Source organism: Dipteris shenzhenensis, chromosome 31 (genome assembly GCF_047967505.1).
Source record: "Dipteris shenzhenensis isolate YYH24624 ecotype China chromosome 31, Dip_SZ_1.0, whole genome shotgun sequence".
In the NCBI taxonomy this organism is placed as follows: Eukaryota; Viridiplantae; Streptophyta; class Polypodiopsida; order Gleicheniales; family Dipteridaceae; genus Dipteris; species Dipteris shenzhenensis.
The window spans coordinates 1,598,828-1,612,536 of record NC_141626.1 but is presented as its reverse complement, the minus strand read 5'-3'; the positions used below and the strand labels follow the sequence as shown (position 1 = coordinate 1,612,536).

Here is a 13,709-nt window from a genome sequence, read left to right as displayed (position 1 = left end):
AGAGGGGGGGGGGGGGAGAGAGAGAGAGAGAGAGAGTAGGCTGCAAGGAGGAGGGAGGAGGGAGAGTAGATAGGATTAGATGTCACAGCAAAAGTGTACAATGAGTGGTGGATGGGGGCATAAATAGCTACTCAACATTTCCCACCTAAAGGGCCACTGAAGTAGCCCTTTCCCCCCTTCATAAAGCCATCCCTTCCCATAGAATTTTGCCCTCAAAATTACATGTACTGGCTGCTATGCGAGGGTGCTGGGACAGCAAAGTGATACTGATCAGCTTGGTAAAAGATAGGGTACTCCTAGACAATACTCCCTGGCTGCCATGACTATTCATCCTCTGGAAGCCCCTTCCATCTTATGAGGTACTCAATGTATACCTTGTTGCGAAGTACTCGATCTTTGAAACCCACAATGCGCTTGGGAACATAGAGGATATGACCCTCCTCATCCATAAGTGGCAGATCTGGAAGTATGTGCACATGCTGACCTACATGTGGTTTCAGCAAGGACACATGAAACACATTGTGAATCTTGAAGGTGCTTGGTAGCTCTGATTGATATGCTACCTCCCCAATTTGTGGATGATCCTATAAGGGCCATAATACCGATGAGCAAGCTTTGTGTTGGTATTACCCCTATGAAGCAAAACGATTTTTGTGGAGTCGTAAATGCAAAATAATCTCCCTCTTTGAAACCAAATATCACCTGCGTTCATCTGCATATTCTTCTGCTTGTTGACTTGGGGCATCCTGCATATTCTTTTGGCCAATTGCAGAAGGGCCTCCATCCTTTCTATGTCATCTCGTGCTTGCTGATTTTTCACAGCAGTGTCAGCAATTGAGGAAGACATTCCCACTTTACACCTATACATTGCCTCAAAAGAGCTCATGCCAATAGAGAGATGCTTGGTACTGTTGTAGCAAAATTCAGCAAGTGCAAGCCACTTATCCCGTAACCTCCGGGTATCATGACAAAAATGCCACAAGTTCCTCCACCCGTTGGTTCACCTTTTTGATTGTCCATCAGTCTCAGGATGGTATGCAGTGCTAGGTGTGAGTAAAGTACCCAATGCTGTAAATAATTCTTGCCAAAAGTGACCCATAAATTTTGCATCCCTATCAATGACAGTTTCCTAGGGAAAGCCATGGTGCTGAAACACATATCAATGAATTGCCAAGCAACCTGTGATGCTGATTATTAGGTCTTAGTGGGTATGGAATGGGCACGTTTTGTCAATCTATCCACCACAACAAAAATGCTGTCCCATCCCCCCCGTTGTAAGAAAGCAAGCGTGTGATGGAATCCATTGCTATATGTGTCCATCTGCCCTCTGGAATGGGTAATGGTTGCAATAAACCAGCTAGAAGTTTGCTGTCCACTTTTTCCTGTTCATCTCGCCACATGACTACCTAAAATCTCTATTTGACCCTCTCATAAGTCTTGGTGACACCTGTATGTCCAACTATAGGAGAGGAATGTGTTTTTTTTAAAAAGAGAGGAATGCATTTCTTGCAAGACCAGTTGTTTATATTGTTAGTCTGGCACTTGGTAAATTTTATCCTTGCACCACAACCACTCATTATGCAATTTAAAGTCAGGGTGACTCTAGCATGAGAGATCTTGCAAATCTGAAAATATGGCTGCTGTCTTTGAATTCTGCATGTACTCTTCCTGAATACCATGAATACAATCCTAATAAATGGTAGAGACAACAGACAACGTGCAAGCCCACATTCTAGAGAAGGCATCTACAACCACATTTCCTTTCCTCTTCCTGTACTCAATGTCAAAGTCATAGGATTGCACTGAGGCCAACCATCTCTTTTTCTTGGCAGACAAGATGAGCTGCGTGAGGAGATATTTGGGTGTCCGATGGTCAGTTTTGACTTTGATTTTGCTCCCCTACAGGTAGGGATGCCTCTTTTGAAAGGCATGTAGGATGGCTAACATTTTCATGATCATAAACATGGTATTTGAGCTCTTTCTTCCTTTCATAAGCTATTACACCATGCTCTTGTCGTAAAACAGCCCCCAAGCCTTTGCCACTAGCATCTACCTCCACGATGAATGGTTGTAAGAAGTCAACACAGGTGCATGAGTCAAGGCAAATTTTCGGTCCCGAAGATCAACACAATAGGACCAGAGTCCTATCACGTTATTCCATGCTAATGTATTCAGAGCATAGGCTTGCTTTGAGCACTCTAAATTTTTCAAAGTAAGATCGCCGAATCCACGTCCCAGCCAACTAAGGCCAGGAGCGTGTCCTCAACAGAAAGAATGGAGCGATTGGTGCACATCAAAAGAGGCGGTTGGACCGTTTGTCCCACCCCGAGATCCAACTATGAGCTTTTTAACTGTAACAACTTAAATATACGCTATTGGAGTTGGAATTACCGCGACTGTTGGCACCAGACTTGCCCTCCAACGGATCCTCGTTAAGGGATTTAGATTGTACTCATTCCAATTACCAGACTTGTAAAAGCCCAGTATTGTTATTTATTGTCACTACCTCCCCGTGTCGGGATTGGGTAATTTGCGCGCCTGTTGCCTTCCTTGGATGTGGTAGCCGTTTCTCAAGCTCCCTCTCCAGAACCGAACCCTAATTCTTCGTCACTCGTCACCACCATGGTAGGCCTCTATCCTACCATCGAAAGTTGATCGGGCAGAAATTTGAATGAAGTCACAATTTCTGCTCAAGTTGCTCAAACTGAGACTGATTAAAGGGCTGAAATCTTGCTGAGTGTCGGGCATCTGCCGTAAAGCCCCCATGTGGTGCAGAGAATGCATCGTGACTTCGACTAATCCCCATTCTGAGGCATAGGCTGCTTGCCCTTGTCAGGTAATATGCCAAGGTGCTGGTCAACACGATTGAGAGATCTGCTCACAATCTGTTGCCCCATCTATAGAAATGTATCGTGGAGCTTGGAGGATAATGCTTCAAGGAACAGTGTTTATGCATCTCGAGATGAAGGAGAGGGGCTGAGTTGTAGGAACTTTGGTACCATCAGTGGCTGCACCCACTGTGGTAGGCACATGCTCGTGTTGAGCAGCCTCATCACTGTCATGTAGTGATCCCTCAACATGAAGGGACACTTGGGTGCCATGGGCTTGGCTCTCTGGTGCTGGCAGTGCTGGATAGGTGTGTTGGGTGGGTAGAGATTGCTGGGTCGGACAACTGGCAATGGATTTGCATGGATAGGCTGATTCAGGGTCGATGTACACAGCTATGGATAGACGGGTCAGTCGAGCAGCCGCTGTTCGCATCCAAGTCAACACTGGTAACCCACGCGGTGTTTGTCGCTAGGCGTTACACGGCAGGCATTGCTATCATGTGGCCGTATTTTTTCCACCAGCAACAATGGTTGCTCGAAGGCTTGGTCACGTCAGCCTATAGACAGCTGCACATACAATTCGATCTGCAGTCCAGGGGATTATCTGTCAATGGCAGTGCTGCGCTTCCCTTTGGCGATGGCACTAGTTTTTCTTTGGCCCTCCTATCTGACAGGAGTAGCACACGCTTGCATCTACTTTCTGACATACACATAATTGGCAAAACTGAGTCTGCATAAGCTTTTGGCGATTTTGGCTTCAACGCTTGCTTCCATAATAGAATCCTTGAATTGAAAGGGGAAGCAATGGTGCCAGAGTTGAAGCTCTGATACCAATGTAGAAAAGGGGGTAAGGGCAGATTAGAGAAAGGGGCTGGAAGAGCGGAAGGGAGAGAGAATGGGGGTAAGAAGGAAGGAGAAAGGGATAGGAGAGAGCGGAAGAGATGGAAAGAGAGAGAGAGAAAGAAAGAAAGAAAGTCTATTAACGTCCACTGGAGACCAAAAGGTCTATGGGACAGCAAGAAACCCTCTAGTACAACTGCTTTAGGGAGGGCGCATGGTAGCTCCCAAGGAGTGCAAAAGCAACCCCCATTTATTTAGAGTACCTACATAATAGTCTGAAAGAGTAATCAGCCATACATCAGTTTAAGAAGTCTTTTGGTTTTGATTTAAACTCTTTGATTAGGGCTACACCTTCATGGTAAACATCCTTTCAGGCAGCCCTGACTTTAGCTAATTCAGTTGCCTTATTTTTTAGTTGAGCTTGTGTAAGCTCCTTAGCTATCCATACTTTGGTGTTCTTCAGCTCGTAAGATCATCGAAGAAGCTTGATTCGCATATCTTTTGACTTCAGTGTAAGGATTGCCTGACCTTTGTAGTGCATAATAGAAGCGGTCCTGGAGTCGTCATCATCCTGCTCATCATCATCTGTCCATTCAATGTTGGGCAAGCTTGCTTTGATCTTTGTCAATATTTCACTATAAGTGTCCTCCTTTTTGTACCAATCTTCTGGAAGTCCCCCTATTCTAATCTTCAGCGCATTATCACATCTAGTTTCGTGTTCTTTAATCTCTGCTTGATATCAGACTGACTTGCTTTGGTATCCACTTCCACAATCACTTCCTTCTTAGCAGTTTGCACTTCAATGTGAACAAGATCTTTGACTATAGAGACTAGCTGTGGGGTAGGGGAGAAGTCCTTACAAGATTTTACAGCCTCATTAATTATTGCTTGCTTACCAGGCCCTTCCAGAACGTGAAGTCGAGCTTTTACGTCTGCTAGTTCCAATCGTAGCTCTCACTGCTTGCTATAGATAAAAAATCTGATCCTGTTGCCCAAGGATGGGTTGCTTTGAGCCTTCTTGTTGATAATTGCGTGCATACGGAGAGAGTGTCATTGCTGCAACTGTAGAGTACCGAGTCCTGATGGAGGTTGAAGGAGTTGAGGGGGACTTGAAGGAGAGGGTAGGCTAGTCCATAATTTCGCTGTTTGTAGAACCCCCTAGTTGAACCTAACCCCCGGGTTGGGTTGGGGTTTAGTCCAACTCAAGATTAGGGTTAGGGTTAGGGTTAGGGTTACGGTTGGGGGGTTTGTTGTTGACGACGGGACTGGAGGGTTTGTTGTTGACGACGGGACTGGGGGGACTAGCGGTTGACAGTTGTTGGGGGCTTCTGGCAACTGTTGGCTGTTGGCGGCGGCTCTGCTAGCTAGTTAGCTAGGTAGATAGGTTAGAAAGGTAGGCAGGCGGGGCAGGCGGCGGCTGAGGCAAACGACAGACGGGCTGAGTAGCGACGACGACGAGGAGTTGAGTGATGAACGGGGGGGAGAGAGACACAGAGAGAGAGAGAGAGAGAGAGAGAGAGTAGGCTGCAAGTAGGAGGAGGAAGGAGGGAGAGTAGATAGGATTAGATGTCACATCAAAAGTGTACAATGAGTGGTGGATGGGGACTTAAATAGTCCCTCCACATTTCCCACTTAAAGAACCACTAAAGTAGCCCTTCCCCCTTCATTACAGTTGGAATTTGGTGTATCCAATGACAATAAACATTGTGGGACCATGCTTACATAACTCCTAGCAGGCCTGATTTGTCTCTCTTAGATTATTTGGCTGTTTGGAGACTAGATGCACCATGTTTCAGCAAATACATCATATTTAGAAGACATTCAAAAGACATGTATGCTAGCATCCAAATATTGGAGCCCAATGTTGTCTCGTACATGAGAAATCTAGATCCATGGAACGTTGGGGAATTACAGCAACTTATGGAGGTGTTTCAGTCCCAATACAGCAGCTATAATGAAGATGATTTTCAGTTCTTCACATTTGCTAAGGACAGCATAACGAGAGATGCAATGCAAAGATAGCTCATTGAAGTGCTCATTGAAGGTACCATGTGGGGTATATGGCAAAGCGGACAACAGCACCTAATGGGGTGTGCAGAACAAAAACCATGTGGACATCCGGTATTGACATGATTATGGAGCTTTGCGATGATGAGCATGCCATGATGGATTACCACCCACATGACCCCGGGGGTGCCTCAACACCCAAGGTATAGGAATATATCTCATTTCCTTTAAACCTTGTCCTTTTTCCAGCAGGGGGCCTCGGTGCCTAACCACAACTTGCAATTTTGAGGACAATTATTTTTTAGGAAGGATGGATTGTAGTGAAGGCCAAGATTGGGCTAGGTTAGTGAGGGTTAGGTCTAACTTGACTAGGGGATGTTTAGGCCTAGAGAGGGGGAAAAAGGAGATAGTGGAGGGAGACTATATAAGTCCACCTCTCCATGACTCGATCTCAACTAGAAACTGTTCCTGTAATCGCTTTCTGTATTCCAGCGAATGCTTCAGATTATATAAGTTTCTAGAGCTTGGTTCAAGTAATACCCTTAGCTTATGGTCTTCATCATATTTTTGTATTTGCACATGTTTTTCTTCCAACTTAATCTTCTGACTAGGATCATGGTGTCGGTGTCGTTTGTAAGATTCATATGATGAGTCCGACATCTCTAGTAACTCCGATCTGTAATGCCTCCTCGTGTTTCTCTTTAGGTGTTCATCTCTAGCCATACCATGAAGTTGGTTCTCCTTGTCATCACCATCATGAATGTGGACTACTTTTTTATTAGCCTTCTCCTTCAATGCTATCCTTTTTCAGGTTTGACTTCACCATTCATAACCTCAATTCAAACGGATGCTCAAGTATGTGTGGGTGTGTGGATATGTATGTGTGAGAGGACTTTGGTCTACACCCACGATTGGGCGTTGATGACGTTGGTGGGGATGTCATAGTAGCTAGACATTGCTATATGCGACAAAGTTTACAGTTTCAACCTTGTGAGTGACTATCATGAGATTGAAACTGCACTATTTGTTGTGTTTTTAAAGAATGAGTCTAGGCATGTTCTTGAATTCATCTAGATATATTTGCCATCATAGTTTCGCAACATATTCTACTTGTAACACTAGGCTATATCACCTCTCCTTTCTCTTGGGCTTATCCCTCCGTGTCCTTTCTTCCTCATCTTGGGCTGAGGGTTTCTCCTTGTCTCCTACTTCTCTAAGATTGTTTCTCCTATGAATCATGGAGAGCGGTATTCATGGCAGAAATTATTGGCACATATACATCACAATCTTGTGCTATTTGTGGGCACCTTCTTCTTGATTGCCAAGTTGACTTTTCTAGGTGTTTCTCCCTTGGTTCTCCTTGTGTTCACCATGCTGAAACTCTAGATAAGAAACCACACACATAGGAATCCTAAGTTGACCTAAGGCTATGTTGTAAGCCCTACTAAGCTTTTGACCTGGAAAGGAAAGTAAGCTGTGACACTTGTCAGAGTTATGCAATGAGTTTGGCCATGTTCCTAGATTTATCTAGATATGTGCCTTTTGCCATATTAGCGGACATGCAAATTTCACCTTGTGAAGTTTTCATCCATGTTGCGGCGTGCTGATATTGTGATAAATTCTATCTTAAGTGGTGTGTTGCCCCATCAGCTAGATGCTCATCTGGGAGAGACTAAAATGAAATTGTATTCACGGGCATCGTAGCTTGAGTGAAGAGAATGTGGACTACTTTTTTATCAGCGTTCTCCTTTAGTGCTAGCCTTTGTCATGGCTGAGCCTACCCTTCGCCTCCGGAGTGCTGATAGAAACTTAGTACGAAGATTTTTGTATAAATGTATGCTCAAGTATGTGTGGATGTGTGGATCTGTATGTGTGAGAGCAAATGTTTATGCTATGGTCTACACCCACTGTTGGGCGTCGATGACGTCGGTGGGGATGTCATAGTAGCTAGTCTCTACTATGCGTGATGGAGTTTATGGTTTTCAACCTTATGAGTGGCTATCATGAGATTGAAACTTGCTCTGTGTGTTGTTTTGGGATGGGTTTGGGCATGTTCCTAGATTCATTTATATATAGGGAAATTGGAAAGAAAGCGAGGGTATATTGATTCAGAGAAATCAAAATATCCATATTTCGCCAAGCTAGATGGTTGGCATTGATGTCATGAGTGTGACTGGTGTTATTGCAGCTAGACATATTTAATGGCTTTCCATTTTGATGGTTGTATACAAAAAAGGTTGTGTGGGGATTAATTGGCGTGATGATTCATTATTTAATTGTTCCTAATACGATTGGTGGCTTGAGTCTAGATGATGAGTCGGATAACAAGAATGGAGATGATGAAGATAATACTGGTTGAGCAAAATATTGAGTTTTTGATAAAGGCCATAGGTCAATTTTGTAAAATATTGTATATTAAGCCGTGGGCTAATTTGTTTCATTAATTGAGAGCATATTTAAGTCTTGTGATATTTTGAGCTCGTGGAGCTAAGTTGAGAATCCCTCCACTTGTGGTCAAGAGATACTTACTTATATATGTACTATTATTGGCTCTTTTTGCATGTCAATAAAAGATTATAAATATTCTAGATGGGCAGATTGGACCCAATGTTGCATCGCATCATCTCTCTCTTTTGAGTTTTCTTCTTTTCCTGTGTTCATGATTTCTTGTTCATAAATTCTAAGGTGGTTTTTTTTTTTTGTCTTTAGTTTCAGAATGAGGTGCTTTCCCTACCAAGGCTTTTCCTTACCAAGCCTTTTCCTTGCTATTTTTCTTTATTCCAATGAGGCAACGCTTCAATTGCGATAGCAAGCCAAATTCTTTGGATAGAACCCAAAGGAACCTAAAAGTCCTATTACATACATCCAGGGATTTACAATTATCTCTTTGAGAAGTCCAAAATTTGTAACCAAAATCACAAAAGTAGTTTCTGGCAGTGCTTGGAGATGCGGAGGTGTGAAGAAGCCCAAAATACTTCAAGTGGAGCCTAATATCAGCAACACGCCGAGGCTGAAATACACTTATTGCTTAGGCACCAGTCTATCTTTGAGACCCTTCAAGAGCAGGCATAGGGAGAAATAGTTGTTAAGAATTGGAAAAAGCAGCAAGAACTAAATCCACAATCTGGTATAGATCAACTTTGCAAAGTGATTTGGCTCTTGGGCATGCTTCGGAATGGACATCATGTGAAAGGCGAAACGATTCCAGTGAAGAAGGGTTTGCAGCAAATCGTCAGGTTAGGAGTTGGAAAGAAGTGGGTGCGTTTCGAGCAAATTGCGATGGACCTTGCTCCAGTTGCTATACAGAAAGAGTGATCTTGGTGATGCTTACACATTAGGAGAGAGAAAAGCAAGAAAAGAAAGGGGTGATGGAGCTTTGCAGGAAGGAATTGAGAGTGAATTGAGAGTGAACGGCCTTTAAGTAGAGGTAGGTACTCTAAAAGCAGAAAGGCAGCAGGCAAAAAGGTAGAGTAGCCAAGTTGCGGTCTGCTGGTATTGCGATAATTCTTTCTATCTTGAAGTGGTGCGTTGCCCTTTCAGCTAGATTTAGATGCTCGTTTGGGGAGACTAAAATAAAATCGTTTAGACTTCACAAGCAGTTGTAGCTTGAATGAAGAGATTTTGGACTACTTTTTGATTAGCCTTCTCCTTTAGTGCTAGCCTTCGTCATGGCTGAGTTTGCCCTTCACCTCTAGAGTGTCGACAGAATCTCAGTACGAAGACTTTGTATAAGTGGATGCCCAATTATGTGTGGGTGTGTGGATTTGTATGTGTGAGAGCATATTTTTGTACTATGGTCTACACCCACTGTTGGGCGTGATAACGTCAGTGGGGATGCCATAGTAGCTAGTCCCTGCTATGCATGATGGAGTTTATGGTTTTCAATCTTATGAGTGACTATCATGAGATTGAAGCTGCACTATGTCGTGTTTTTAGAGGATGAGTTTGGGAATGTTCTTGGATTCATCTAGGTGAAAGGTAGATGGGCTAAAAGTAGGACTTTATTTAGAAAAGATGAAAGTCACAAAGCTAAAAATAAAAGGCCTAAAAAATAGAAAGGTGGTTTTTCAAATTAATCTTAGATTTAATATTTATGTGTAAAATGCTAAAAGTAAGAAAGCTAAAAATAGAAGGCCTAAAAAGTAGAAAGATGGCTTCTCTAATAAATCTTAGCTTTAATGTAATCGTTTAATAGTTCTTGCCCTTTAACCCACCCACGCACACAATTTATTACACTTGAGAGCTTAGAACCTTTATAGTCCTAGGCTTGTTAGGCTCATAAGTTGACCTAGACAACTCGGAATCGGCCCAAACTAAAACCATTGGTTGGAACTCAATGCCCTCTATCTAACATGCAACTGAGTAATCAAGGTGCTTCCATGAATAAGCCATAAATGTAATCCGGAAATGTATGGTTTGTTATAAAAAGCACTGACCAGGTCAACATGGTGAGTGACCTTGGACCTGATCACGACCAGACCTGGGTCCAACCTGCAGGTGACTCTGCCATGTGCTTGATGTCTTGTTATTTTTGGCTTGACATGTGATTGCTACGGTGTCATTTGTCAAGCCTAGGTGACTGCTGTTTTGCCATTTTAGCAGGTCATTGGGCTGCCCACAATAGCAGCCGCAGTCGACATGGCCCATGTACCATGTCATCAGTTCCAGTGATGTCCATGTGGCTGTATGCCACAAAAGCAAAGATTGCAAGATCCCAATGTATGATCATGGTCACGATTGGGACACCAATGGTATCTTAAATCATTGCTACATACTTTTAGTGTAGCCAGAGTGATGCAGGGACTTTCACTAGTAGTTGATGATCTCAGATATGTAAGCAGAACTTTTTGTGTCAAAGCTAATGATTTATCATGGACGATTTGCCTATGCTTTTAAATGCTTAAAAGGAAAACAAGCCAAAAGACACTGGTGCCATAGTTGCACGAAATGGCCGTTTCTTGCCAGGAAACGGAAACGGCGTTTCTTCAACGTTTCGTAATACCCTTTTTTTTTTTTTTTTGGTGTGGGTTTGTTTGTTGGGTGGCTTTGCGTAAAGGGGGGGGGGGGGGTGGTGGTTTTGTTGGGGGTGGTTGGCTCTCTTTTGATTAAATTGTTTTTTGCCCTCTTTTGATTAAAACATTTTTTGTCGATTCGCCGCCTCATGTCGTCGTTTCCGCCACCTCCTGTGTTGCTGCTCTCCAGCCTCTGCATCTTTGATTCCTGGGCCTTGGCACCCGCAGCCTGCTCTCCTCTCCATCCCTCCATTCAGCAAGTTGCTCTCCACCCTACAGGCTGCAGCCTGCTCTCCATCCTCTCCATCCTGCAGGCTGGCAGTTGCTCTCCATCCTCAGCCTACTCTCCATCCCTCCACTACCTCTTGTCTCTTACCTCTCCATTCTCCTTCTACCTCTCATCCTCCCCCTCCGACTCCTACCTCTCCATCCTCTTTCACCTCCCCATCCTCCTTTTACCTCTCCATCCTCCCTCTCACCTCTCCATCCTCCCTTTCAAACTTAGGATTGTGATAACTTCAAACTTGTTAGAACTTGGAACTTAGAACTTCGTTCATGAATGATGACACATGTTGATTGTTGAAGCATCATTCATGGATAATAGATGATACGAGATAGATCAATCATCATAGGAATTTAGAATCATAGAAGCATGCATGATGTTCAAGTATAGATAATTGTATTATGTATGATTTGCACTCTATTGATAATTATATTACGTATAAAAAATAAATTTTTACACATAAATTGTATCATATTGCCATTTCTTCCGTTTCTGTTTCGGCTGGCAACTATGACTGGTGCTTTAGGGCCTCCATGGTTTTTGTGCGTGTGTTGTTCATAGATCATTTCAATATTTGAAGGTCAGGGAACCTATTCTGCTTCAACCAATTCTCTCTCTCTCTCTCTGGTCTAGCTTTTCACTGACTTGCTTTTGTTGCCTTTGCCAAATGTGTCTTTCTGCAGACACGATCTCATGTTGCAAGATTGACTGAGGAGAAGAAAGCGGCTTTGCAAAAGACTGAAGAGCTACAGGAAGAAATGGTAAGTTTGTGCCGTGAATCCTCCTGATATTGTTTGAGGTTTCCCAAAATGCATGAACTTTTGTGGTATCGATGAGAGGTGCTTCTTTGAGGGGTTGGGCTTTAGGTATTCGAGCTACTCTGGTAGCCACACATGAGAAAAATCTCTCCTTGCCAATGAAATCTATGAAAGCCATTTTCGAAATAGTTGTGATTGTGACACACTACTCTAGCAATTTTTACTCCACCATGACTTTCTGTATTCGATACTAACATCTCAGTTTTCCAGATCTCTGTATCCTGTGCTCCTTATTTGTAACAAAAGGACATAAGGCTTTTTACTCTTTATTCTTATGCTACCTTTTTTGGTAGTGCCTGTTTTGTACTGAATTTGGGAAAGTTCTTGAGTATGGCTCCCTGCTTGTTATCCTTAAGAGAAGCCTCAACTTTGAGTGGTAAAGAGTTAAGTGGCCCATCAAGTCTTATACTGAAGTGTAGGAAGTAGAACCTACAGATTACGGCGGCCATATGGCTAGGTTTTGAGTCTCACAAGACCAAGATAAAATGCTCAGTCTTATGATTAGTTTAAAAGGGGTTGAGTGGCAATTGCTCGAAAGGGATTATACAAAATCTAGCATACAAGAAGAGCCTTAGATGTTGGACCCTTTGTCAACTTACGATTAAATATTTATTGAATAGCTCTGCAATGTCAGACCATGGCATGGTTACTAGATGTGACGAGTGGGCATGTGTGGTCTGTGATTTGTTTGCAAGGTTTAAGTGGCAATGGTTTTGAAGGGATTAAAGAGAAAATGTTACAATTGAGAGTACTTGCTATTTTGTGGTCTTCTTTCTACCGTTATCTTAGGAGTGGATATGCTGGAGTTGCTACTAGCCTTGGAGGAGTCTTTACTTTATAAAATTTGGCACCTGAATACAGTGATGGTTGATTTTATTGCAGACAAGCATGGCTGCTAAATCTGGAGGGAGAAGTAACGTGGCTTTACAGACTAAACCGGCATCAGGGTTCTCATTCTTGTTTGTTTTGGCTGTCGGCTTGTTAGGGATTTTAGTAGGCTATTTTTTACACTCTTAGTTGAACATCAAGGATGTTAGTGGTTTTTTGCGGGATAGCTGTAAAGCTTGCAATACTTATTGTGGAATATGGGAAAGCTACTTCCTGTGTAGGTCAGTAGCCCAGGTGGGCAGCAGCTAATCAGCTCAGTAAGTTGTTGAAATTCAGGCAGAGGCGTCCTGTGACGACTTAGTTTTTGGTGCATGATGGATCAGATGCATCCTTATTTGGCTCCTGTGAAGTAGGCTGACCTGGGTTGCTACAGATTGGCTGTTTTCCTTTTTAGTTGCTAAAACCCAGATACGTGGACAGTCTTTGTGGTATTTGAAATTTGGTTTTGTTACTCTTGAATTTCATACTTGCCCCTACCATGTTTAGAAGGAAAATAATTAAAAGGAATAATGCATCTAGATTGAACCATGTGGCAGGCATGCTTTGCTTGCAGATGAAAATTTAAATGCTAGCCTTAATTAAATGCTTCTTCTCTAGCCTTATTTTATTCCTTCACAATTTCAGCCAGTCATTCTGTTTTGGAGTTTTTATAATTCAAATAATTTGTTGTTATGCACTTTGGATTATTTATGTGCCATAAGGGTACATGCTGACCAAGGAATGGCAGTTTGAAATAACATTATATTGATCTCATTTCAAAGGTTTTGAGCTTTATCTTATATAGCAGTATCCCAAAAATGCTCACCCCCAATTCTGCAAGGCTGAATTTATTATATGAGCTAAAGCTTGATCTGTGTGCTTGAGTCTCTTTACTACCATTTGTTGTACAGCTCTATCTTTATCATGCTTTAGCTTTTTGCACAAGGAACCTTTTTATTGTTCCATTGGGGTCCATCTATTATCACGTAGATTATTATACCTGATGGGCTCGTGTTTATTTATGTTCTAGGATGCTTGGTCGGAAAGTGTCTGG

General features: G+C 42.8%; 1 protein-coding gene across 2 annotated transcripts in view; it reads left to right on the top strand.

Moving 5' to 3' along the window:
* Positions 1-13,140, top strand: part of LOC147880892 (vesicle-associated protein 1-2-like) — a 42,141-nt gene extending 29,001 nt beyond the window's left edge. For both annotated transcript variants that reach the window (XM_087369785.1, XM_087369784.1), the window contains 2 exons: positions 11,654-11,731; positions 12,671-13,140. In XM_087369785.1, coding sequence (XP_087225911.1) covers positions 11,654-11,731; positions 12,671-12,805 — 213 coding nt within the window. In that variant the 3' untranslated portion in view covers positions 12,806-13,140. The remainder of the gene's footprint in view (positions 1-11,653; positions 11,732-12,670) is intronic.
* The last annotated feature ends 569 nt before the right edge of the window (positions 13,141-13,709 follow it).